Source organism: Dasypus novemcinctus, chromosome 18, assembly GCF_030445035.2.
Source record: "Dasypus novemcinctus isolate mDasNov1 chromosome 18, mDasNov1.1.hap2, whole genome shotgun sequence".
Classification (NCBI taxonomy): Eukaryota; Metazoa; Chordata; class Mammalia; order Cingulata; family Dasypodidae; genus Dasypus; species Dasypus novemcinctus.
This window is the reverse complement of record NC_080690.1, coordinates 77,766,724-77,793,535: the sequence shown is the minus strand read 5'-3', so window position 1 is coordinate 77,793,535 and position 26,812 is coordinate 77,766,724. Positions and strand designations below refer to the sequence as shown.

At 50.0% G+C, this 26,812-nt stretch overlaps 1 protein-coding gene across 1 annotated transcript in view; it reads left to right on the top strand.

Moving 5' to 3' along the window:
• The first annotated feature begins 9,298 nt into the window (after positions 1-9,298).
• NLRP12 (NLR family pyrin domain containing 12) overlaps positions 9,299-26,812 on the top strand; it is a 33,296-nt gene continuing 15,782 nt past the window's right edge. The window contains exons 1-3 of the mRNA XM_004470227.5: positions 9,299-9,651; positions 14,798-14,878; positions 22,718-24,413. Coding sequence (XP_004470284.2) covers positions 9,375-9,651; positions 14,798-14,878; positions 22,718-24,413 — 2,054 coding nt within the window. The 5' untranslated portion in view covers positions 9,299-9,374. The remainder of the gene's footprint in view (positions 9,652-14,797; positions 14,879-22,717; positions 24,414-26,812) is intronic.

Below are 26,812 nucleotides of genomic sequence, written 5' to 3'. Positions count from 1 at the left end.
CATCGGTCATCGCTATAAACCCAGCCCAGGTGCTCTCTGGCCCTCTGACAAGACCTTTCTCCTCTCCTACTGCCTTTCCCCCGTGGCTTCTAAAATTCCTTTTTTATCCTGAATGATTCAGCTCCAGCTGCAAACTAGCACACCTCAGGCTGCAGAGCAAAATCCCTGCTGTTAACAGGTTCGTGCCTAAGTGACTCCACAAAGTATTTCCTCGACTAAAACAGGTCTCTTCTAGAATGTGAAAAAGGAGAATTCTTCTGTTAGATAAGTAGTAATTGCCCTGTGCTTTTATGCACAGAAGACGGTAGTAACATAGAGAAGCGTTTCTCAGCAAAATCACCTGGAGGGCTTTATGAAAACACAGTTTCATGGCTTCTCATTCCCCCCAAATCCCACCAAGCTTCTAATTGAGGACGTTTAGGGAGGAATTCAATCCCACACTCAAATATTATGTTCTTGGGAAGCAGACGTGGCTCAACTGATGAAGCATCCGTCTACCACATGCAGGGCCCAGATTTTGATCCCCAGGGCCTCCTGACCCATGTGATGAGCTGGCCCACGTGCAGTGCTGCCGTGCACTAGGAGTGCCGTGCTCCACAGGGGTGTCCCTGCATAGGGGAGCCCCATGCACAAGGAGTGCACCCCTCAAGGTGAGCTGCCCCGTGTGAAAAAAGCACAGCCCTCCCAGGAGTGGCACCGCACACATGGAGAGCTGACGGAGCAAGATGATGCAACAAAAAGAGACACAGTTTCCCAGGACTGCCAATAATGCAAGTGGACACAGAAGAACTCACAGCGAATGGGCACAGAGCAGACAACGGGGGGAAGGGAAAGAAATAAACAAAATAAATCTTTAAAAAAAAATAAAAAAACTAATATTATGTTCTGAAGTTTCCCTGATAATCATGATCTCTACCGTCAGCTAAGAACCGAGGAGGTGACCACAGCCCTGACTTTGGATGAGTGTAGCCCTCTATCTGCCTCGTACCAGATCGGCCGTGGACTGTTGAACAGGTCATCCCTGTGAGTCTACTTTCTCTTGTGTCAACGGGCACAAGGCAGTCCCTACCTCAAAGGTTGAAGTGAAGATTCAAGGGAATAATGTAGGCAAGTGTCCAGTGCCTGGTACAAATTCATTCATTTATCCCCTCATGCCCTCACTCATGCATCCATCCACTTAATTCATTTGCTCAAATCTTGATTGGGGAACCTCTATGGACCAGGCATTGAGAATACACAGTAAAAGGCTGGCATGATTCTGCTTTCATGGTGATGGCACATCTGTTACACTGGAGCCACAACCAACCTGCACCTGCCGTCCATTGGCTCAGCAGGCACCATTTATGAAGGACCTATTTTTTTTTTAAGATTTATTTTATTTATTTCTCTCCCCTTTCCCCCCACCATTGTCGGCTGTGTCCATTCACTGTGTGTTCTTCTGTGTCGTCTGCTTGCATTATTCAGCGGCACTGGGAAACTATGTCTCTTTTTTGTTGTGTCATCTTGCTGCATCAACTCTCCATGTGTGCAGCACCACTCCTGGGCAGGCTGCGCTTCTTTCACGCTGGGCGGCTCTCCTTGTGGGGCACACTCCTTGCGCGTGGGGCTCCCTTATGCAGGTACGCCCCTGCATGGCACGGCACTCCTTGCGCGTGGCAGCAGCACTGCACGTGGGCCAGTTCACCACACAGGCCAGGAGGCCCTGGGGATCAGACTCTGGGCCCTCCATATGGTAGACGGATGCTCTATCAGTCAAGCCATGTCGGCTTCCCCATCAGGGACCTATATTATGTTAGATCCTTCCATTGTCACCTCAATACCGTGGAGTAGGTGTTATTATGCCCATTTTCCACTGAGGAAACTGAAAGTGAGAGATGGGAAGTGGTTTTGCCACAGTCACGCCACTGAGTCTGTCAAACTCTAGGAAGTGTGGTCTTTCCACTGCATCACACAGTCGCAGACCTGATCTTCAATACCAAGAATTTCAGAGTTTGTCATCATGACCAACTTGTGAAGTCAGATTCAGGAACCGGAGGTTGGGACCAGCCTTGTGTCAGGAAACAGCTCAAATAGGGCAGACACACATAGACTAAGGTGGGGGACCTGAAGAAAATCATTTGCTTGTTGAACTCTATGCCAGGTGCTTTGCAAACCTCTAATCCAGGGCTTCTTAACCTTTCTGTTCCATGGACCCCTTACTAACTCCATACACTGTGTCTTATTTAATGAATATATCACACCTGACCAACATGTCCCCACAAGAATAATGTGGTTTTTAAATTTCAATTCAAGCTCGTGGACCCCTGGTTCAGAACCCCTGCTCTAATCCTGGTCGTTGTCCCCGCAGGAGATAGGGCTTAGGGGAGGGGCTGGCTGGCGATGAGCTGTAAGTGGAAATCTGCTGCCTCCTGGGAAGGCACTTGCTTTTCCTGATAAAATGGTGTCCCCATTGCCTACCGGCTTGTGCCTCGAACACGGCTGGGATGCCGGAAGCTGTGGCAGCCGTCTGAGCACACACGAGGAAGCAAGTCCATGCCAAGGCTGGGAGCACCAAGTGATAGAGAAAGTGCTGGTTCCTGAGAGCATCATTAAACAGCTGGACAGCTTCCCTCCGGATCTGTTACGTGAGAAAACAAAACCGGTTTATTTAAACCACAGATCACTTGATAGCTAAATAAATGTAAACTGCACTGTATGGATCATCACAGTTTCTCTGGGACCCAATCAAGCAAATCATGAAATAAACTATTTTTGTCTTATGTGAAAGAAGCCCCATCTGAATGGTGCGATTTCAGGTGAATTTTTTTTTTCAGTTTTCTTATGTTGATGGACAGATTTTTTATTCTAGTGCATCCTCTTTTTTTTGTTTAAGATTTATTTATTTATTATTTATTTCTCTCCTCCTCTCCCCCCCCGATTGTCTGCTGTGTCCATTTGCTGTGTGTTCTTCTGTGTCCGCTTATGTACTTGTCAGCGGCACAGGGAATCTGTGTCTCATTTTCTTGTGTCATCTTGCTGCGTCATCTCTCCGCGTGTGTGTGGCACTACTCCTGGGCAGGCTGTGCTTTCTTTGTGCTGGGTGGCTTTCCTTATGGGGTGCACTCCTAAGCGTGGGGATCCCCCACATGGGGGACACCCCTGCACGGCACGGCACTCCTTGTGCACATCAGCACTGCGCGTGGGCCAGCTCCCAGCTCCACACGGGTCAGGAGGCCCGGGATTTGAACCCTGGACCTCCCATGTGGTAGGCGGACACCCTAACCACTGGGCCAAATCTGCTTCCCCAGGTGATTTTCTTAAACTTGAGGTTAACCAGGACTTCCTTGAGCCTGAAGATTGCAGAAAATCCTGTTAAAACTCCTGCTAAATGACATTACCCCCATCAAGGTTCCTACAAATTCCTGGAGGATTATAATCACCTGTTTTAAGGCCTTCTTTGCCTCCTGGTTCTGATTCCAAATGTGCGTCCTCTGTGTTTTATAAAAAAGAAAGGAACTCTTGGAGTTGCTCAAGGAACACCCACTCACACAACACAGTCCTGAGAAGGCAGAGCTTGCTGAAGACCTCACAGGGGAGACGGAGGAGGGGTTTATATCGCAAAAATGACAAGGATCCGCAGAGCGGTCATCACCGCTAAAAATATTTGCAGAGAGCCAAAAGGTGAGAGCAACCCAAGTGTCCCCCGACACGAGTGGGCAGCACAGTGTGGCACGTCCACAGGCTGGAATGTCACTCAGCGTGGAAAGGAATGAGGTGCTGGTACTAGCTACGGGCAGATGAACCCTGACGTCATGCTGAGGGACATGAGCCCAGCACAAAGAGGCCGCTGTACGATTCTAGTTCTGTGAACTACCTGGAATATGAAAATTCAAAGAGACAGTAAATTCAGCAAGAGGGGAGGGGCGGAGAGGGATATGGGGAGTTGATGAATGCTCAATGGGTACACACTTTCTATTTTCCTAATGGCTGCGGTGGTGGTGGCACAATTTTGGAAAGGAAATTAGTATCGCTGAATTGCACAGGTGAAAGCAGTTAAAACGGAATTCTATTACCATAATTAAAAAAAACACACACTCACAATAAAGTCAAAAAACCTTTTTGAAAAATTGTAGACATGTCACCAGGACTTCCTGGTTACAGCTGCGCCGGCCTTGTCTTCTCTCCTCTCCATCTCCTCCCTCCGCGTTGATCGTTGATTGGCAGGGCCGTTTCTGTCTCAGCCTCTACGTGCCATTCTCTAGTTAGGGAATTGTGTTCCTCTCGGGGAACCCTCCTCCCTTGCTCTCAACCCACCTGCCTTAGGTGGAGTCCAGCGCTGGGGCCAGGCTTTGGTTGACAATCAGCCACAGAAATGGGCAGAAGCCTGAACCCGCTGTCCAGGAGAACTGTGGGGGAGTTACACTGTCCTTTCCAGACTGCTGAGCTGGTGGGTGCGTGCCTGGAGATGCTGATGACCGTTAGCGCCCATAGCACGGGGAGAGGCTGTCTGGAATGAAACCAACCCAAAGACAGCTGGGCAAAGAGATTCTCCACAGTCTATGCTGAAAACCCGGGTCAGGTCAGCGAGGACAACTCCGTGACATTTTTTTACACAAACATGTTTTTAAATTGAGTTATAAATCACATACCACAAATTCACCCTTTTAAAGTGTACCTTTCAACGGTTTTTAATATCGTCACAAACCTGTACAACCATCACAACTGTCTAATTCTAGGGCACTTTCATCTCCCCAGCAGAACCCCCATAGTCATTGGCAATCACTCCCCAGTATGAGCTTCTCTTCTCCCCATTTTCTCTGGAAAAGTTCCCCCAGTTTCTTTCCTTATGCTTAGGTATAGCTTTCGGGTCTCATCTTCCATTCCAAGGGCTTTTACAAAATATTCTTTATTTCCTCCCAAGCAGATTTCACTTGGACGATTTCTGGTACATAACATCTTATCTTTTCTTGGGACACATAAACGTCTACAGGTATTTGGGATCCATCCATTCATCAGCTCATGACTTACTATAGTGCAGGCATGGTTTTCATTCCTGGGAATAAAATGGCGATTCAAACCAAAGGTGAACAAGACAACCTCCCTACCTGCAAGGGGGACGCATTCTACTCAGGGAGGCAGAACTCGGGCAAGTTAATCGGTAAACACGTTAATGGACAAATTAGGTAACTTCAGAAAGTGATCACTGCCATACAGAAAATAAAAAGGAGAATGTGAGTAGAAAGTGAGCAGGGCAGAGTCACTGTTGGGGGTTCTCTGCGCAGGGGACAACTGTGCAGAGAATTCAATGATGAGAGTCACGTGAGGTCTGAGAGCATTACAGAGTGTTCCAGGCAGAGGGGTTGGCATGTCCCAAGGCCCTGAGGGTGGGTGGCCTTGGTGGACGGTAGAGGCCATGCTAAGGGGACTAAGTTGTATGAAGTGAAATGGGCTATCAGTTCAGGTCGATCACCCGAATTTAGGAATAATTGTGATGAGGCTTCAATCCTGGCTCTCCTACTCACTGCCTCGGGCACATCCTGCTCTTCTCTGAGTCCTGGTTTTTCTCATCTGTCCAGCGGGGCTAAAGAGCCAAGTCTGCAGGCTTTCTGCAGGGATGCTGAGAGGAATGCCTGAGAAAGCTTCATGTAAACTTTGAGTGCAAACAGCTTCTTAAATTATAAACTCCACCGGGATAGGAAATCTTTATGTGCACAGAGGCTGGCATGTAGTAAGTGCTTAATAAAAAAATTCGGGGGGAAGCAGACTTGGCCCAGTGGTTAGGGGGTCCACCTGCCACACGGGAGGTCCATGGTTCAAACCCCGGGACTCCTTGACCCGTGTGCAGCTGGCCCATGTGCAGTGCTGATGTGTGCAAGGAGTGCCCTGCCACTCAGGGGCGTCCCCGCACAGGGGAGCCCCACGCGCAAGGAGTGCGCCCCGTAAGGAGAGCAGCCCAGCGTGAAAGAAAGTGCAGCCTGCCCAGGAATGGTGCCGCACACACGGAGAGCTGACATAATAAGATGACGCAACAAAATGAAACACAGATTCCTGTGCTGCTGACAACAACAGAAGTGGACAAAGAAGACGCAGCAAATAGACACAGAGAACAGACAACCGGGGTCAGGGGGAAGAGGAGAGACATAATAAATAAATAAATCTTTAAAAAAAAATTTGGGGGGAGGGATCAATGAATGAATAAGAGATGTTTAATTTAAAAGCACTGAATTTAAAATTTTACCAGGTGTTAACCTCATATGACAAATCAAACTCAGAATCCCAAAGGGGGTGTGGGGCGGAGTCCAAGGTCACCAGAGCAGGTGGTGAAGTGATAAAACTGGGTCACAGATGCGAGTCTTTCTGGTTCCAGAGCCCATGAGTGTTTATAGCAGGGGCCACTGCCTGCCGACCAATGGCCATCTGTCCTTTCTCTTTGCCGGCTGAGCCCAAAATTTCATCTTTCTCTCCTGAGCCTTGTGGTTCACAAACCCACCCAAGATTTGGTTTAGGACCCTTATGATCCAGTTCTGGTCTGTGAGATGTGAGAAGTCTGATGGGGGATCCTGGGAAACCTTATTGTCCTAAAAAGAGATACACGAGGGAAAAAAGTCTTTATTCTTTCACTGGAAATCATGGTATCTGCCTGTCTTGCCTGGAGCTTCTGTGGTCATCTTGAAGACAAGAGAGGGTCAGAGGGAAGTAGATTTGGCTCAACGGATAGAGCGTCAGCCTACCACATGGGAGGTCCAGGGTTCAAACCCAGGGCCTCCTGCCCCGTGTGATGAGCTGGCCTATGCGCAGTGCTGATGCATGCAAAGAGTTCTGTGCCACACAGGGGTGTCCCTGGCATAGGGGACCCCCATGCGCAAGGAGTGCACCCCATAAGGAGAGCTACCCAGTGCAAAAGAAAGTCTGCTCAGGAGTGGCACCACACACACGGAGAGCTGATGTAGCAAGATGATGCAACAAGAAGAGACACAGATTCCTGGTGCCGCTGACAAGAATGCAAGTGGACACAGAAGAACACACAGTGAACGGACATAGATAGCAGACAATGGGGGAGAGGGGAGAAAAATAAAAAATGAATCTTTTAAAAAAAAAGAGTCAGTCAGGCATGAAAGTCAAGGAGACATCACTGAGCCAGTGAATTACTAAACCTCTGGGAACTCTGTGCCTAGACTTCATGAAAAATGAAACAACAGGGGAGCGGATGTGGCTCACGCGGTTGAGCACCTGCCTCCCACATGGGAGGTCCCAGGTTTGGTTCCTGGTGCCTCCTAAAACAAAACAAACAACGAGCAAAAGAAAAAGAAAAAACTGACTCAGGGGAGTTGTGGCTCAGTGGTTGAGTATTGGCTTCCTATCTTTTTTTGGTAACCTCAAAAAAAATAAAAAAGTGAAACAATAAATCCCCTTCTTGCCCAAATTGTTGTTGTCATTGTATTTTATACAATCAACCATAAGCGCACATGATTAATTTTCATAGATTAAGCAGCACACTTGTAACTAGCAGAGTATGAAGAAACGTAACAGGGCCAGTCTCCCAGAGGGCCCCCTTGGGGTCCCTTCCAGTGCCCGCCCACCCACCCTTCCCACGGGTAATCAAGATCTTAACTTCTAACACTATTTTTTAGTTTTACATGTTTTTAAACGTTATATAAGTGGAATTATACAGCCTGGTTTTATGCACATATTTATGCTTGGCTTCTCTTGCTCATCATTATGCTTATGAAACTCATCCATAGCTGTGGTTTGTTTTTCCTTACTGTTTAAGGCATTCACAGCTGGGATTACTAATTACAGTGCAAGCCTTCCTAAGTGAGACAATGTTGCTTTGACTGCTTTCCAGAAATTATTAAAACATTGTGTCCCTCAGCTTTCCCTAAGGAATGCTCAGTAATAAACGGTCCCTCCATCTTAATGACTTATAGCAACAGTATTTACAACTCCCTTACAAATCCACTGTAAGTCAGTGGGCTATGACTCTGATTTCTGTTTTCTTTCAGCTGGAAAAGGAGCCTGTATTCGTTCCTATTGCTGCTTGAAGACATTACCACAAACTCAGTGGCTCAAAACAACAATAATGTATTATCGTCCCGTTCTGGAGGCCAGAAGTTTCCAAAGGAATTTAGCAGGTTGACGTCAAGGCGTCAGCAGGGCTGAGCTCTTTTTGGAGGGTCTGGGCAACAGCTCATTTCCTTGCCTTTCCCAGCTTCCAGAGGCTTCTCTCACTCCTTGGCTCACGGCCCCTGGCGGTGACCACACCCCGGCCACCCCTGTTCCAGCTCCGTCTTCTCTGGCCCTCCTGCTCCCTCGTAGGAGGGCCTTGTGGGGTGCCGGCTAGTCCAGGGTAACCCCCCATCTCAGAACGCGTAACGTGACCACCGCGGCAGAGCCCCTGCTCCCAAGCGAGGGAGCATCTTCTCAGGGTCCGGGGAAAAGAGGGGAAGGAGAAAAGAGCTCACTCAGTCTAGGCTCTAAAAGCTGCTCCAGGAAGCGGCACGGCCACGTTCGCTCACGTTTCCTGGTCACATATTGAGTCCTGATGCCAACGGGCTGGGGTGGCTAGTCCTCCCCGACTGATGACACAGTCCACCACGGACACAGGTAAGGCAGGGAAAACGGGGCCACAGCGGGGAACGAGAGTGGCTGTTTTGTCAGGGGAGCGGGGAAGAGGGAGCAGAAGAGAATGACTCCTGTGATTTCTTTTTTTTTTAAAGATTTATTTTATTTATTTCTCTCCACCACCCCCCCACCCCTGTCCCGTTGACTGCTCTCTTGTGTCCATTTGCTGTGTTCTTCTGTGTCCGCTTGCATTCTCGACGGCACAGGGAGTCTGCATCTCTTTTTGTTGCGTCATCTTGCTCTGTCAGCTCTCCGTGTGTGCAGCACCACTCCTGGGCGGGCTGCGCTTTATTTGCATGGGGCAGCTCTCCTTGCACCTGGGGCTCCCCTATGCAGGGGACACCCGTGCGGCACAGCACTCTTTGCATGTGGCAGCACTGCGCGTGGGCCAGCTCACCACACGGGTCAGGAGGCCCTGGGTTCGAACCCTGGACCTCCCATATGGTAGGCGGATGCTCTATCAGTTGAGCCACACCCGCTTCCCTCCTGTGATTTCTTAACTGCCCCCAACTTCCTGCTCTTCAAAGGGAACTTCCAGTGGTGAGCAGAGCTGAAGGGTGAGAAAGCACATTTCACTAAAGGGCTTCCCGTCCCTCGTTCCTGCCGCCGCTTGCCGCAGGCGGCTAGCCCCGGAGCTGCCCTCCCTCCTGCCTGCAAAGGATCCGATGGGACACCTGCTGGGGTGGCCCCGTGTGCCGTGTGCAGAATCGCCCTAGCCTCCAGTTCCTCTCCTTCGGGGTCCCGGCACCCCGCGCCCAGAGCTCCGGGCAGGGATGGCAGAGTGTGTCATCTGTCGCCTGATCACGTACTTGGAGGAGCTCGAGGCCGTGGAGCTGAAGAAGTTCAAGTTGTACCTGGGGTGCCTGGCGGAGCTGGGGGAAGGCAAGATCCCCTGGGGGCGCCTGGAGATGGCTGGCCCCCTGGAAATGGCCCAGCTCCTGGTGGCCTATCGAGGGTCCGGTGACGCCTGGCTGCTGGCTCTGAGCATCTTTGATCGAATCAACAGGAAGGACCTGTGGGAGCAAGGACAGAGAGAGCACCTGGTGAGGGGTAAGGAGAGGGTGGGGGGTCCAGGCTTGGACCCACGAAGTCAGGTCTCTGTCTTGATAACCCTGGCTTCTACAGCCCACCCCCCCAACCTTGGTCTTTGTTTATGTTGTGTCTTCTGCCTAACACCTGGCCTCTGTCTTCTCTGCCTGGAAAATTCTTATTTACCCATCGAAACCTTGAAGGCGCTGCTTATTCTGTGAATTCTCTCCTCTCCCCACCCCACCCCCACCACTACCCATCCCTGTTTCCCACCCTCGGCCCCTCGGCCTTTGGACTTCCTTAGGACTCTTGGGTTTCTTTGATTACATCCTTTATCCTATAAAACATCCATTGTGCATAACGATACTTCTGTCAACACATTCAGTGTCGAAAATGCCGAGTGGTAGGTGTTATCCTTATTACGGAAGTGAGAAAAGAGAGGCTCAGGAAAAAGATGATTTGCCCTCAGACAAAAGTTTGTGAGGTAATACACAGAAAGCACGTAACACGATGCTCAGACAGTGCCATCTATTGTTGGAAGGGGTAGAGGCGGCACCTGAGCTTTGTTTCTTAATGTGATTTCTCACCCATCTTCTCTGCCAGAACTTGGGCTTCTCAAGAGCAGGGACAGTTCTGACTCGTCTCTGTGATTCTGCATGACTCCAGCGTTCAGTTCTGGCCAGGAGCAGTAAGCCTTGATGATGGTTGACTGGATAATCAAGCTCTGCCACTAGGCGGCTCTGCAGTCACTTCTCCGAGCCTCAGTGTCCGGTCAGGGTATCTTGGCTGTGGCGTGCTGGTAAATGCTCCACAACGGGTTCCTGGGGAGCGGCTGTGGCTGGCGCGGCTGAGTGCCTGCTTCCCCCACAGAAGGCCCTGGGTTCCATTCTCGGTGCCTCCCAAAAAATAAAACAAACAGCAAGCGAAGCATAAGAGAAAACCAACTCGGGGGAGCCGATGCGGCTCAGTGGTTGAGTGCCGGCTTCCCACACACGAGGTCCCGGGTTCAACCCCCAGCCTGGTACCTCAAAGCAAACAAACAACAACAAGAAAAAACAGGCTCTTAAAGACAAAAAAAGGCCCTAGTTCGTAGCCTTTGTTAATTTCCGTGGTGTGAATGCTCCTGCGATGGCTGATTTCTGACTACCAACAGGACGTCTCAGGGCTCACAATCTCTAGGGATCAACAGTTGGCTCCCGGAGCTAGTAAATGCGTGCTGCGAACCCCGTAAGGCCTGGTCAGAGGCTGACGTCCGTGACGCCTCTTCTCTTTTACCCCATCCCTGGAGACTGTTTGGGGTGCCTTGGGCTTGGGGTGGTCCATGGGCATCTGATGTGAGATTGCATCAGATTTTTGCTTAGGGAGCTACATGAAAACCAAAGTGCTATCAGTAATATATTAATTTATACTTTTATAGGATTACGTTTGATTCATGTCTTGCTTTAAGACATGCAAGTAATGTAGGAGTATAGAGTAAAAATCAAATCCCTCCTTTTTCCTCTTTCTGCCTAAATTTCTCCCTAGAGTTAACAATGATAACCATTTGGTGAACATCCTCCCCTGGACTAAGTGTCCTTTTAATTTATCAGGGGCAGCCCAGTGTTCTTAAAGTGACCAGATGTCTAGGTTTGCTCTTTTCTACCCCTGCAATGCTGCACATTGTACCTCTCTGAACCTCTGTCTCTTCATCTATAAAACCACAGGGATTGGACTAGATCAGTTGTTCTCACACATTAATGCGCATGAGAATCACCTGGGACACCTTGTTGTAAACCCCAGCACTGGAGATTCTGATTTGGCAGGTGTGGGACACCAGGGATTGAACCTGGGACCTTGTATGTGGGAAGCCAGCGCTCAGCCATTGAGCCATCAGCTTCCCTGAGTTGGTTTTCTCATCTGCCTTGCTTGTTGTTCATTCTTGTTTTTTCAGGTGGCACTGGGAACCAAACCTAGGACCTCCAATGTGGGAGGCAGGAGCTCAACTGCTTGAGCCACCTCTGCTCCCGATTGCTCTTTTTTAATAAAAAAATTCCTCTGTTCTTTTGTGCTGGGCAATGCACTCGGCAGGAAGGGATCCTGTACTCAGGCACAATCTAGGGTGTGAGGGAGGGCGGCAGCACAGAGAGGGAGAGGACTGTGGACCATAGTTCTGGAAAGGTGCTTCTGAGCGCTGAGCCATCCCTTCATTTCAGTGAGGCCCAGAGAGCTACAGAGACTTACCTAAGGCCACACAGCAAGACTGGGGCACAAGGGAATGTGGATCCTCAGATGAGCCAGTGTGAGCTGCTACAGACCCAGTAAACGGAAGAGTGTTTTGCACGCAGTAAGTGCTGAATAACTAGTTGTGGAATGAATACATGCAGAAATATGGGCCCTAGGATTGGCAGAGGCACAAGCTCCCAGACATAATCCAGTGTACATAGATGATCCGTAAACCCCGTCAACATGTAAGTTAACAGGGAATCCCAGTCTCAGCACACACCAATTCCCAGGTTCAAGAATCTCTTCTACTGACTCGAGAACCACTCCATCCCTTCCTTTCGCAGGCTTATTCATCAATTCCCTGGGGCTTCCGGTGGGCAGAGACCAGTGGTGGGTGATGCTGGGCCAGTGTCTTTGTAGAGTTTGCAGTTAGGGGCAGGGCAGGCGTGGACGGGGGTGACTAGCCGCTGTGGGCAGATCCGTGAAGCGGTACGCAGAGGCCGGGGAGGCCCAGGAGCAGCACGGTCAGGCACTGGGGGTTTGGAGAAGGCGTCACGTGGACTACGACTGAGGCTTCACCAGGACTTTGGCAGGGGAAGGCAGGCAGGCAGGAAATCCCCAGCAGAGAGAGCAGAAAATGCAGCGCAGAGGCCTGAGAGAACGTGGGGAAGGGTTAGCAGAGGCCGAGCTCTGAGACGGACCTTCGCATTCCTTGCACAGCGAGGGCCAAGAGACGAGGCGGAAAGGTGAGACAGGCTCCCTTGATGGCAGTTTCTGCCCTGGGCTGTGGAAAACCATCACAAGATTTTAAGTGAGTCCGTAAATGACAAGTCAGATCTGTGTAGAAGAAGAAATACCCTGGAGCGGGGGAGATGGAGGCAGGCCGGCCAGCGTGGAGTGGGCGCACAGTCCAGGAAGGAACAGACCCTTTCTCTTTCTTGAAAGCCTGCTGAGCCCAACAGCAATGAGAATTGGTTCTACCAACAAATATCTGGACAAGACCTCTGACAGGCTGGGTGGTCCCCACCTGCTCTTTACAATGTCTAGGCAACGGTCAAGTGAAAGAATTTCATAGCGAACGCCCCGTGTATTCAGCATGTAGATTGTTATTGGTATTCTACTCTACTTGTTTTGCCACATGTTTATCCAACTATCTACTGTTCTCTCTATCCACCAACCGATCTTTTTTTTTTTTTTAAAGATTTATTTTGTATTTATTTAATTCCCCTCCCCTCCCCCGGTTGTCTGTTTTCTGTGTCTTTTTGCTGCGTCTTGTTTCTTTGTCCACTTCTGTTGTCGTCAGCGGCACGGGAAGTGTGGGCGGCGCCATTCCTCGGCAGGCTGCTCCCTCCTTCGCGCTGGGCGGCTATCCGTATGGGTGCACTCCTTGCGCGTGGGGCTCCCCTACGCAGGGGACACCCTTGTGTGGCACGGCACTCCTTGCGCGCATCAGCACTGCGCATGGGCCAGCTCCACACGGGTCAAGGAGGCCCGGGGTTTGAACCGCGGACCTCCTATGTGGTAGACGGACGCCCTAACCACTGGGCCAAAGTCCGTTTCCCCGATCTTATTTTTGGATACATTTGAATGTATACTGCAGACACCTGTACTTTTCCTCTGAGTAGTTCAGCTTGCAAACCATTATGTACATTTTTCCTTTTGATGCAAAATGTACATGTAGTGAAATGCACCAAGTGGATATTTATTAAATTTGGACAAACACTTACACTTAGACCCATATATCCTAAGCCCCCATCCATATATAAAACATTACCATTACTCCGGAAAATCTTATGCCTCTTCCCAGTCAATCCTCCTTTCCAGGCAACCACTATTCCAAGTCTCTTCCATCATAGACTAGATCTGTTTGTTCTAGAACGTCATATAAATGGAACCATACACTATATTACCCTGCATTTTAATTGTTATCTGTTTACTTGGATATCTCTCTCACAAATCTGGGGTTCTTCATATAACAAACATGTATTTGTCAAGTCATTCATCTCTATCTTATTGTGGAATCCATAATGGCTAGTAAAGTTTGTCCAGGAGTAACCTATAAAAATGACTCTTGAATGAATGAATGAATGAATGAATGGATGAATGAATGAAGATGTGGGGTCCTGCACAAGGCAGTGACCCTGAGAATAGAAAGGAAGATTTAATTTAAGCTATAGGTAAAATATAGAATTAGCAGGACTTAGTTGTCAGTGTAGAATATGCAGGTCTTGGTCTCTCTCTCTCTCCCGCTAGATGATACTTCCTAGTATTGAGGATTTATCTACCATCTATATGTTAATGACAGCCACATTTATATTTGTTGAACTCCAGACATATCTGTCTATCTGCCTACTTAACGTCTTCACTTGCATGTCTCTCGGTCTTCTCAAATGAACATGGCAAGGAAACACTGGCTGTTCTTTCTGTCTCACCAAGCCTGCTTCTCCCTTCATCGTTCCCATCTTAATAAATGTTCCAACTTCCATCTGGTTGCTCAAGCCAAGACAAACCTAGATGCTATTTTTGGTCTTTTTAGGCTTTATTTTTTAGTCAATGTACAAAATACACATAGGAAGTGAGGTGCACATCTCTTGTGTACAACTCAATGACTATTTACTTGTTTCACCTATGTATCACCCATCTAATAGGAAATGAACATTTCCAGCACCCTAGAAGGTCCCCTAGGGCCTCTACCAAATCAATAACCTTTCAGAGGTATCCACTACTTTTACTTCTACCACCTTCAATTAGTTTTGCCACGGCATCGTTCTTGAGTTCCCCTTATATCCAGTCCATCAGATGAAGAGCTCAGTTTTCAGCATAGTGAATGTGGGATGACTGTAGAACATCCTGGGGTGTGGATGGACAGTGGGGTATCGTGGAGGCATTTTGATGTAATACTAGCCAATTTTATTGATCGCTAACCAGATAGGTGCTAACTGATCTCCCCAAATTTCTCTTCCAGATGCTCCACCTGGTGGCCTGTCCTCACTGAGAAGACAGTCAGGATGTCCTATGGAAGTCTCTTCTGGCACGCCAAGGAAAGGTGAGCAACCAGGCATACATCTGTTCAAATGCATTAGACGGCAACTAATAGAATACCTAACTGACAGTAAATTTTTTTTTAAAGATTTATTTATTTTATTTATTTCTCTCCCCTCCCCCCCCACCCCGGTTGTCTGTTCTCTGTGTCTGTTTGCTGTGTGTTCTTTTGTCTGCTTCTGTTGTTGTGAGCGGCATGGGAATCTGTGTTTCTTTTTGTTGTGTCATCTTGTTGTGTCAGCTCTCCATGTGTGTGGCACCATTCCTGGGCAGACTGCACTTTCTTTCGCGCTGGGCGGCTCTCCTTATGGGGCACACTCCTTGCGCATTGGGCTCCCCTACGCAGGGGACACCCCTGCGTGGCGCGGCACTCCTTGGGCTCATCAGCACTGCGCATGGGCCAGCTCCACACGGGTCAAGGAGGCCCGGGGTTTGAACCGCAGACCTCCCATGTGGTAGACAGACGCCCTAACCACTGGGGCAAGTCCGCCGCCTAACTGACAGTAAATGAAGCATTTAATGCTCACATATAACAAGAAGTCTTGGGGTGGACAGTTGCAGAACTAGTGTAGTGAGTTAATGACATCACCAAAGCCCCAAGTTCTTCCTTTGTTTCCACTCAGTCAATCTCCATGTTGGCATTTTGGTCTAAGATTTCTCATCTCATGGTTACAAGATGGCCACCAAAGCATCTCACATCCCTGACAGAAGGGGAGGGAAAAGATACTCTTCCTCAGGTGACGGCATTTTATCAGGGAAAAAAAATCCTTCTGGTAAGTTTCCTTCCCCTTTGCTGTCATACCCACATAACTCACTGGCCAGGAGCAGGTCACAGGTCCAACCGCAGACCAGCCACTGCCAAAAGGGGATAGTCTATCAAAACTGTAACTCATCCCCTGGGGCTTGTGAAGGGGCAGCATTCACTGGAATCAAGACGTCCATACCCACTACCCAGGCGAATCAGGACTATTGGTGGGAAAGAAGCAGGGCTGTTGGGTAGACACCAACAATGTCAACCACAAGAATGCTTCTGGATCCTCTTTCAAGGGCAGCATAAAAATACACTGGTTTTGTGTGATCTATGTATCTTTTTAAAAAAAGATAATAATTTTAAAAAGTTTTATTTTTAATGCATTGGATCCAGACTCCAGCTCCGTGGATCCCCATCCCTGCCCTGTCATAGATCTTACGTGTGTTCTTAGACAAGGTTGCCCCTCACTGGGTCTCAGTTTCGCCACCTATAAAATCCTTCTCTGGATACTCATTCCCTGGGGGGCTGGAAGCATCAAATGAAATACTATATATGACTTGTGAAGTTCCAACAGTACTGTCCAATAAAAAGAGGATGCAAACCACATATATGATTTTAAATGTACAAAAAAAAAAAAAGGAGAAAGAAACAAGTGAACTGAATTTTAACAAAATATTTTATTTAGCCCAATACATCCAAAATAGATCATTTCAAATCTGATCAATCCTACTTCAAATAGGCCTGGGAGTTTTTCATCACTGAACAGAATGTCAGTTTTTAAATGTAAATGTGCATTCATTAAGACTACCTAAATTAAAAATTCCATTTTTAAATGTGACCCCAGTGCCATTTTAAACACTCAGCAGCCCCCCGGGCTAGCGGCTACCACACTGGACAATGGGGATCTAATGTGCTGAGCACGTGGGAGGGATTAACGGCCCAGGGTAAGAACTCTGTGGCCAGAGGACCCGGGCTTGAGTCCCGTTTCTGCCACCACCAGCTGGGCAGCCTTAATTCTGCGTTTGGAGCTCCAGTGTCCTCATCTCTCTGTAAGAGTCTGTTTCCCTCCTGTAAGGATATTTAGGGCAGCGGTTCTCAGGTGGGGGCTTTCGCCCCCCACGGGACATGTGGCAACGCCTGCGGTCTTTTCTGGTCGTCAGGCCTGGGGAGGAAGCTCCTGGCCTGGTGGGTAGAGGCTGGGGGTGCCTCCAAACATCCGACACTGGACAGGACGGATCCCCCATGGCAAAGAATGCTCCCCCCGCAAACAGCAGCAGTGCTGAGGCTGCGACCTCGATTACAGGGAAAGAGGACTACTTCACAACCCTGCCCCGCGGCCTGCGTCGCCCCGACAGCTGCCGTCCTCTCCTCTCGGTAGTGAATCCTTGGACCCAGGCTGGACGCCTCCTTTTCCTTCCCTCGCCCGCTGCAGCCCCAGTGGGAGGTTAGAAGGTGGACTCCTCCAACACGCCTGCACCCCCAGGGTCTGACTAAGCGCCCCAGGTCAGGGTCTTGAAGCAGTTCCCACTTACTACCTTGGGGTTCTGAGGTCGGAGCCCCATGGGGGTCTCGGGGGCTAAAATCAGGGTCTTGGCAGGTCTGCGCTCTGCAGGTTCCGGGGAGAACCCACTTCCGCCTCTACTGCTGCTCGGCCTTCTTTGGGCGCCCCGACCCGTGCTTCTGCGGCCACCAGGATCGGGTCTTCCGGCCCCCACCAGGCTCAGTCCCCGCTGTTTGAAGCCACGCAGGGTCTGGTACTTTTCTACGGCAGTCCTAGAAACGGGGATCTTAAAGGAGAGCCCGGCGCTCTTGGAAGCCCCCGGGGGCACCTTTCCCTGCCTCCTGGTAGCCCCAAGGGCTTCCTGGCTTGGGTTAAATGTTCTCCTAGACATTTCAGAGCCTACGCCTTCGGTGTGTTTACACAGACGTTATTCTATATATACTTTTATGTTCCTGTTGGTACTTACCATATAAGCATTTTCCCACATTAAAAAGCAAAACAAAACAACTTGGGCTTCCCTCCAACCTCTCGGTCTTCACATGGCCTCTTCCCTCTGTCCCCATGAGCCTCCTTCCTCTGTCCACATGAGCCTCCTTCCTCTGTCCCCGTGAGGCTCTTTTCTCTGTCCACGTGAGCCTCTTCCCTCTGTCCCTGTGAGCCTCCTTCCTCTGTCCACGTGAGCCTCTTCCCTCTGTCCCCATGAGCCTCCTTCCTCTGTCCCCGTGAGGCTCTTTTCTCTGTCCACGTGAGCCTTCTTCCTCTGTCCACATGAGCCTCTTCCCTCTGTCCCTGTGAGCCTCTTCCCTCTGTCTCCATGAGCCTCCTTCCTCTGTCCACGTGAGCTTCTTCCCTCTGTCCATGTGAGCCTCCTTCCTCTGTCCCCTTGAGGCTCTTCCCTCTGTCCCCATAAGCCTCCTTCCTCTGTCCCCGAGAGGCTCTTCCCTCTGTCCACGTGAACCTCTTCCCTCTGTCCCTGTGAGCCTCCTTCCTCTGTCCACGTGAGGCTCTTCCCTCTGTCTACTTGAACCTCCTTCCTCTGTCCATGTGAGCGTCTTCCCTCTGTCCACGTGAGCCTCTTCCCTCTGTCCCCATGAGCCTCTTCCCTCTGTCCACATGAGCCTCTTCTTTAAGGACACCAGTCATGATGGGTGGAGGGCCCCACCCCAATCCAAAGCGACCTCATCTTACCTATTTACCTCTGCAAAGACCCTGTTTCCAAGGCAGGTGGGGTCCACAGGTACAGGAAAGGACTTGGGCATACCTTGTGGGGGAAACAGTGGAAGGTGATGGCCGTCTGGTCTCCAGGGGCATCAGCGAGGTCCCCGGGCAAGGCTCCACCGATGGTCCGTGCTGCTGCCAAGCTCCCAAGGTCACCTTCCCCTTTCCAGGATTGAGCAAAGGTCCCCTGGCAGGCCTTGTGCGGTGCTACTGTCCCGCTGGTGCGGAGCTGGAGAGCTGCGGGTGGCAGGCTCGCACTGCGCCCCCACCCAGACTTCTGCTTTATTTCCACGCCCAGCTCGGGCGCCAGCCCAGGGCTCTCATTTCCTCCGGGTTCTGAAGGTATGGGTGCGGTGCAAGGCTGGAGACAATGGCCGATTTCCAGAAAGTGTGCCGCTCGCTGTTGACATGCGCCCTGGCTGGTGGCATTCCCAGCGCCGGCTTGTAACCATGTGCTCCCTAAATTCTATTCGCGCTTCAGTTCCCAGAACAATCACCTTAAAAGGTCAGATCATCTCTCACCTCCATTGGCTTCCCGTTGCACTTGGCATAAAATCTCATCCTTCTGGGAGCTGAAAGGCTCTGAGCCCTGCCTACATCTCATCGCCTACCACTTTCCCCATTGCTCACCTCCCTCCAGCCACCCCCCCCCCCATCCCATGCCTTAAGCATTAAGCATTCTCTGCCCCAGGACCTTCGCGTTGCTGGGCATCCAGGTAACCCTTGACTCTTCCTGTCATTTTGCTCTGATGTCATCTTGGAGTGACCTCCCGACTGGCCCTTGTAGAAATAGCATCCCTTTGCTTTCTTTTTTTTTTGTAATTACCTTTTTTAAAATTAAGAGATGACACAAAACCTTGCATTAAAAACCCTTTGCTTTCTATTTCCTTATCCTGCTCGATTTTTCTTCCTAGTGCTTATCAGTGCTACGGTATTCTAACATATAATAGTGTATGGTGTAGCATAACTTAGTAGAGTATAATGTCTTTCAGTGTCAGGTCTTATGTTTATTATCATTCTATCATTTATTATAGCATGCCATGCCACATCACCTATCATTAAACTTTTTATGTTATGCTAATGAGTTCTATATAGCACATGTGTTATAACAGCATATCATAAGGATATAGCAGAATAGATTATATTACATTATATTACACTGCCTTATTAATTGGATTTCTTTTCTGAGTCTGCCACTAGAATGTAATGTTACTTGAGGGGAGAGGTTTTGCATGTTTTTTTACTGCTATATCCCAGTCCAGAGAAGAGTGTTTGGAGTGTGTGACATAGTAGGTGCTTAATAAATATTTATCAGATGAATGCACAAACAGTTTTGGTAATGATATTTTAGTTGTAATAAGCTATTATGGATTATAGAAAGAACACTATTGCTTAGAGTAGCGGTGGGCAAACTATATCCTGCAGACCAAGCCCAGCCCAATTTCTGTTGTTTTTGTTTTATTGGGACACAGCTGCGCCCACTTGTTTACTTTTTCAAGGTACCAGGGATTGAACCTGGACCTCGTATGTGGGAAGCCGGTGTTCAACCACTGAGCCACATTGGCTCCCCGGAGTTGGTTTTTTTGTTTGCTTGTTGTTTGGAGTTTTTGTTTTAGGAGGCACCGGGGACCGAACCGGGACCTCCCATGTGGGAAGCAGGCGCTCAACCTCTTGAGCCACATCTGCACCCCATTTATTATTGTTTATGCCTTTAGCAGCACAGCTGCAGAGTTAAGTGGGGGTAACAGATCATGTGACCCACAGGCCTAAAATGTTTACTGTCTGGCCCTTCGCGGGAAGTTTGCTGGCCCCTGGCTTAGAATACCAATGGGAACCTTACAGAGAAGAGCAGCTCCCTCTCCTGGGCACCATCTCGATTTCATCTACTCCACCCAGTGGGGAAAGCAGGCGGGGCCAGGTGCGGTGACTCGCCTGCGGGCACACACCAGGGCGGCAGTGGTGCTTGGGTGTTAATTCAGGGCGAATTGACTCCAGAGACTGAGGTGTCACTTAGGTAACCCGATGCGGAACTGTCATATGCTCAGAAGTTTGTGATGGGCGGCAATCCTAGGGTTGTTGGATTTAGCAAATAAAAATGAAAGCCATTCAGATAAATTTGAATTTCAGATAACCAGTGAACATTTTTTTTTTGGTATAAGTATATCCTGTGCAATATGGGGAAGTAATTATACTAAAAATCTACTCATTGGCCGAGCTCAGTGACTGAGCACCTGCTTTGCAGGCACAAGGTCCTGGGTTCAATCTCTGGTACCTCCTCAAAAAAAAAAAAGAAAGAATTAAAAAAAATCTATTTGCTGTTTGTATTTCCAATTTTGCTGCTCCACAAGTCAGGGATAGTGTAAAGAATATTCCTCACTGGGTCTCCAGGGTTCATACTAGGCCCATATATAATTGTCTTTTAGGGCCTGCCTTAGTCAGAATCTATTTTGATTCTTTTCACCGTACATAGATGGAAATTTTAGGACATAAGAGACAGCTTGTCACAGGGTTTTATTCCCCCTTGGTTTCCTATCAAATACCGTATCATAACTCCCAGCTTTCATCCTCCCTCTCCATTTTTCTGCGGTGGGGGTCTACTCCCGGGCAGGTCAGCCCGCGCCCCAGAGCGGGAGGGGCCTGCTTGGAGATGGGCTGCACGTGTGGGTGTCGCCCGCAGCCACGGGCCCTACAGCTGGCAAGAGCTTCTGCAAAGGTGGGCAGAGAAGTCCAGCTTCTTTTTTTTACTTTCCCTGGGGCAGATACTAGGGGCCTTTCGTGACGTCCAGGTACAAAGCGACGGGTTTCTTTCCAGGTGGGGTTTCTCAGCCTCACAGTATTGACATTTTAGGCCAGAACGCTGGTCACTGGGGGCCATCCTGGGCCTTGTAGGATGTTGGGTAGCATCCTTGGCCTCGACCGTCAGATGCCAGGAGTGCCCCCACTCGTGACAACCAGGAAAGGTCTCCAGACATTGTCAATCGTCCCCTGGGGGACACAGTCACCCCTGCTTGAGAACCACAAGTTTATTCACAGACATCTGTGCCATGCAAGGTTTCCCATGGAGACTTTGTTTTTTTAAGATTTATTTATTTATTTCTCTCCCCTTCCCCACACCCCTCCCAGTTGTCTGCTCTCTGTGTCCATTCACTGTGTGTTCTTCTGTGACCACTTCTATCCTTATCAGCAGCACCAGGAATCTGTGTTTCTTTTTGTTGCGTCATCTTGCTATGTCAGCTTTCCGTGTGTGCGGCACCATTCCTGGGCAGGCTGCACTTTCTTTCACGCTGGACAGCTCTCCTTATGGGGCACACTCCTTGCACGTGGGGCTCCCCTACGCGGGGGACACCCCTGTGTGGCACGGCACTCCTTGCACGCATCAGCACTGCGCATGGGCCAGCTACACACGGGTCAAGGAGGCCTGGGGTTTGAACCACGGACCTCCCATGTGTTAGGCAGACGCCCTATCCATTGGGCCAAGTCTGCTTCCCTTAAAGACTTATTTTTATTTATTTCTCCCCTGCCCCAGTTGTCTGCTCTCTGTGTCCATTCGCTGTGTGTTCTTCTGTGTCCGCTTGCACTCTTGTCAGTGGTACCTGGAATCTGTGTTTCTTTTTGTTGTGTCATCTTGCTCTGTCAGCTCTCCATGTGTGAGGTGCCACTCCTGGGTGGGCTGCGCTTTTCTCGCACTGGGCGGCTCTCCTTACAAGGCACACTCCTTGCACACGGGGCTCCCCTATGTGGGGGACACCCCTGTGTGGCACGGCACTCCTTGTGTGCATCAGCACTGCGCATGGGCCAGCTCACCATACGAGTCAGGGGGCCCTGGGTTTGAACCCTGGACCTCCCACGTGGTAGGCAGACGCCCTATCAGTTGAGCCAAATCCGCTTCCCTCCCACAGAGACTTTAAGCAAAGAATTCACAGAACATAAAAATTCTCCACCTTCAGTGACCAAAGTCTTTTCTTTTTTTCAAAGGGGGCACAGCCAAGAAGTTCTATGGCTAAGAGATTTTCAATAGAGGTGGGAGGTCCTTCTGGAGGTTACTCTTACTCCAGTGTGCATGCAAATAGCACAGCTATTTTTTTTAGAAATGCAGTTTCTGATTAAGTAGGTCTGGGGTAAGGCCTGAGAGAGATTTTTCATTTCTAGCCAGCTCCCGGGTCCATTGCCCTTGGTGAGCCTTACCTAGTGCCTGTGCTTCCCATGGGAAAAGAAAACCCTTCACACCAGCTACCAAGTTCTCAAGCGCCATCTAGAAGTCTTCCCAGGGTCTTTCAGAACAAATAGACACTAGACCATGGTTTGCTTGAATGAATGAGTCCGTGGAAGACTGCTGATGGGTCCTCCACAGATCCTTCATTCCTCTCCCGTAGGTCCACAGGAGAGCTACCGGGACTACGTCCGGAGGAAGTTCCGGCTGATGGAAGACCGCAATGCCCGCCTGGGAGAATGTGTCAACATCAGCCACCGGTACACACGGCTCGTCCTGGTGAAGGAACACTTGACTCCCACGCGGGCCCAGCAGAAGCTTCTGGCCATGGGCCGGGGACATGCAAGAACTGTAGGGTATCAGGCCAGCCCCATCCAGGTGGACACCCTTTTCCAGCCAGACGAGGAACGGCCAGAGCCACCCCGCACGGTGGTCCTACAAGGGGCTGCCGGGATGGGCAAGTCCATGCTGGCCCACAAGGTGATGCTGGACTGGGCCGAAGGGAGGCTCTTCCAAGGCAGGTTTGATTATCTCTTCTACATCAACTGCAGGGAGATGAACCAGAGAGCTGAGCAGAGCCTGCTAGACCTCATCCTCAGCTGCTGGCCCGAGCTGAGCACGCCCCAGGAGCTCCTCGGGGTTCCCGAGCACCTCCTTTTCATCATCGACGGCTTTGATGAGCTCAAACCCTCCTTCCACAATCCTCAGGGCTCCGGGTGCCTCCACTGGGAGGAGAAACAGCCCACGGAGCTTCTCCTTAGCAGCCTGATTCAGAAGAGGCTGCTTCCTGAGCTGTCCCTGTTGATCACCACGCGGCCCACGGCTTTGGAGAAACTCCACCGCTTGCTGGAGCACCCCCGGCACGTGGAGATCCTGGGCTTCTCCGAGGCAGAAAGGAAGGAGTATTTCTACAAGTATTTCCGCCACACGGAGCAGGCCGCCCAGGTCTTCAGCTTTGTGAGAAACAACGAGCCCCTCTTCACCATGTGCTTTGTCCCCTTGGTGTGCTGGGTGATTTGCACCTGTCTCAAGCAGCAGCTGGAGGATGGGGAGCTTCTGAGACAGACTTCCAGGACCACGACAGCTGTGTACACGCTCTACCTTCTGAGTCTGATGCAGCCCAAGCCAGGGACCCCCACTCACCTGCCCCCGCCCAACCAGAGAGGGCTGTGCTCCTTGGCAGCAGATGGCCTCTGGAACCAGAAGATCCTGTTTGAGGAGCAGGACCTCAGGAAACACGGCCTGGACGGGGCGGACGTCTCTGCCTTCCTCAACATGAACATCTTCCAGAAGGACATCAACCGCGAGAAGTTCTACAGCTTCATCCACCTGAGTTTCCAGGAATTCTTTGCTGCCATGTACTATATCCTAGACGACAGGGATGGCGGGCCGGGCCCAGAGCACAATGTGGACAGACTGTTGGCCGAGTACGGATTGTCCGAGCGGAGCTTCTTGGCACTCACGGTCCGCTTCCTGTTTGGACTCTTGAATGAGCAGACCAGAAGCTACCTGGAGAAGAGTCTTTGCTGGAAGGTCTCGCCGCACATCAAGACGGAGCTGTTGAAGTGGATCCAAAGCAAAGCTCAGAGCGAGGGCTCGACCCTGCAGCAAGGCTCTCTGGAGTTCTTCAGTTGCTTGTATGAGATCCAGGAGGAGGAATTCATCCAGCAGGCCCTGAGCCACTTCCAGGTGGTCGTGGTCAGCAACATCGCCACGGAGATGGAGCACATGGTCTCCTCATTTTGCGTGAAGCACTGCAGCGGTGTCCTGGTGCTGCACTTGAATGGGGCTGCCTTCGGGGCGGACGAGGACAGAGGGGTGCGATGGGCCTCGGGGACCCAGGAGCTGCTGGCGCAGTCGTAAGTACCTGTTGGGGCCCCTCTCCAAGTTCACGCTCTTAACCAGCGGTTCTCAGCTGGGGCTGATTTTGCCGTCTCCCCCGTGGACATCTGGCAATATCTGGAGATGTTTTTCGTGGTCACGGCTGGGGAGGGGGTGCTCTGGGCATCCAGTGGGCAGAGGCCACGGAGGCTGCTCAATTCCCTACGACACACCAGACCACCCTCCTTACAAAGCCAGAGCTGAAGGCCAGGATCCCATCCTAAACACTCTTCCTCAGACCTAAACTGGGGCTGACGTCAGAGTGAATTTAGTTTGGTGCCTTTTATTGACGGTGCAGGGACTCTACTGTGGGCTGAAGACAGCAGGGAGAGGCAGCCAAAGTCCCTGCCGGAACAAATATCCTAATGAGGAGGGAGAGAGATAGTAAAGAAACCAAGAGATCAGCAAGCAAACAAATGAGAAAGGTAGTTTCAGGGGGAGAACGACTGTGAGGAAAATAAAACAAGTCACGGGAAAGATGGTGACTTGGAGGGGAAGAGGCAACACTGAGGGGATGGCCAAAGAAGGACTCCAAGGGAGTGACATCTGAACTAAGACCTTCTTTGGGCCTGGGTTCCCCCAGGAGTGATCTAAGAACGAGCATTTGAATGCATGTAGCTTCCTTGGGAGATCGTCCCGGCAAGGCAAGGAAGGGACCATTGTCAGCAAGGGGCCATCGTCAAGTGAGTTAGTAATGGGTCACTGGAGCTGCGCCCGCGGGCAAGGACCTGGGGTATTTATGCAGTACTGAAGAAGGCCTGCTGAGGGTGGGGCTAATGCTCAGGTCCTCCTGTCAGCTCAGTGAAAGTCCTCTGCTTACTTCGGTGAAGGGGTGGAGCCAGCCAAGAGGAAGTGGAGGAGGGAGGCAGGCTTCTAGGAAGAGGGAAACCTAAGTGCAGATTAATCTAAGAATGGAGGAGGCAAGACCCAAAAGACATTGTTGACATGACTGGTGGCTTGAAGCAATTAGGGACGTGCTTTTTACTAACAGAATGAAGCAAAGGTGGTTTGCATCCACCTGGGCATGCTCTTGCGGTTAAAGCTGGTTAGAGCTGATTCTAGCAGGTGTTGCTGGGGGGTGGTGGGGGTTGGAAAACAGGAACTCAACTTGCAGTGAAGCAAGCTTCTTAAGAAACAAAATGGGGAGGTGGGAGTCCTAAAAGAAAGGGAAACGGAAACGTCTGCAAACCAGGAAGGGAGGGCGCCTTGAAGGAAAGTAGGTTAGGAGGGGGTCGTTTCAATATTTCCAGGACCAGAGGTTAGGCCTTGAACTTGTGTCTTTGGGAAATATGGTTCCTTCCATAACAAGGAGGTACACATCATTTTCTTCATTTTACAAATGAGGAAACTGAAGTTCAGGGCAGTAGAATAACTTGACCAAGGTTCTGTTACCAGATTTTGTCTAGGTGCTTGACTGTGCTGCAGAAATGAATTTCAAGAGCATGTTGGGTGAGTTAGGCCAGTAATTTATTCAGGCAGGGAGGGATGAGATTATGGGTCCCAGGTAGAGAGGAAGGCCTGAAAAGTGATAAAGTGGGCTGATTTACAGACTACAATTCCCCATTATAGATTATAAATGCCCAGGTTTTACTTGCGTGGCCACATGGCAGAGGAAAAACAGCGAGAGCAGGAACAGGGGTCCAAAAGCAAGAGTGTGAATTCAGGACTTGCACCTGCTCTTTAAACCATTAATTATCCCACCCCTTCGCTAATGGCAGGGGAGGAGTCCCAGCTGTTTGCAGGGCCCAGTGATAAAGTCCTTGGGATTGAATATCTGGGGCTGCATCCGGCTTCCAGAGGAAGTCTTGTTCTCAGTGCCAGAATCTTGGGGAGAGTCTTCCAGCAGCCAACTTGGGGGTACTGATGTCCACGTGGACTTCCGGCCAGATTCCAGATCCAGCCATTGATTCCCTATCTTACTAGCTGGCTTCAGTTCTAGAGCTAATAAGTTACACAACTGGGAAAATAAGCTGGAGACAGTCTTGGGAATCAAGTAGAAGACTGTAGATCCCAACTCCATCCCTCATGTAATGTATGACCATGAAAATGATTCTAAGTGTCAGTTTCCTCATCTCAACAATGAAAGTATTAGGTCCCTTATAGGAAATTGCATGGGTTGAATGACAGTAACATATACAAAGGGCTCTCTCTAGGTCCTGGCAGGTAGAAGGTGCTCGGAGGATATTAGCTGTTATTCCTCCTTGTTTTATCATGAGGAATCAGGATGGGAAAAGGTAAAGAACTGGCCTCAAGTGATATAAATGTATGTAAATGGAGGCGTGTCTGATTAAATTTCATCCTCTCCTCATGACGGAGGAGCTAATTTTGTCCTAGGGGAGCCTGCTCCTTTCCTTCTTAAATAGTTTCAGTCTAGTAG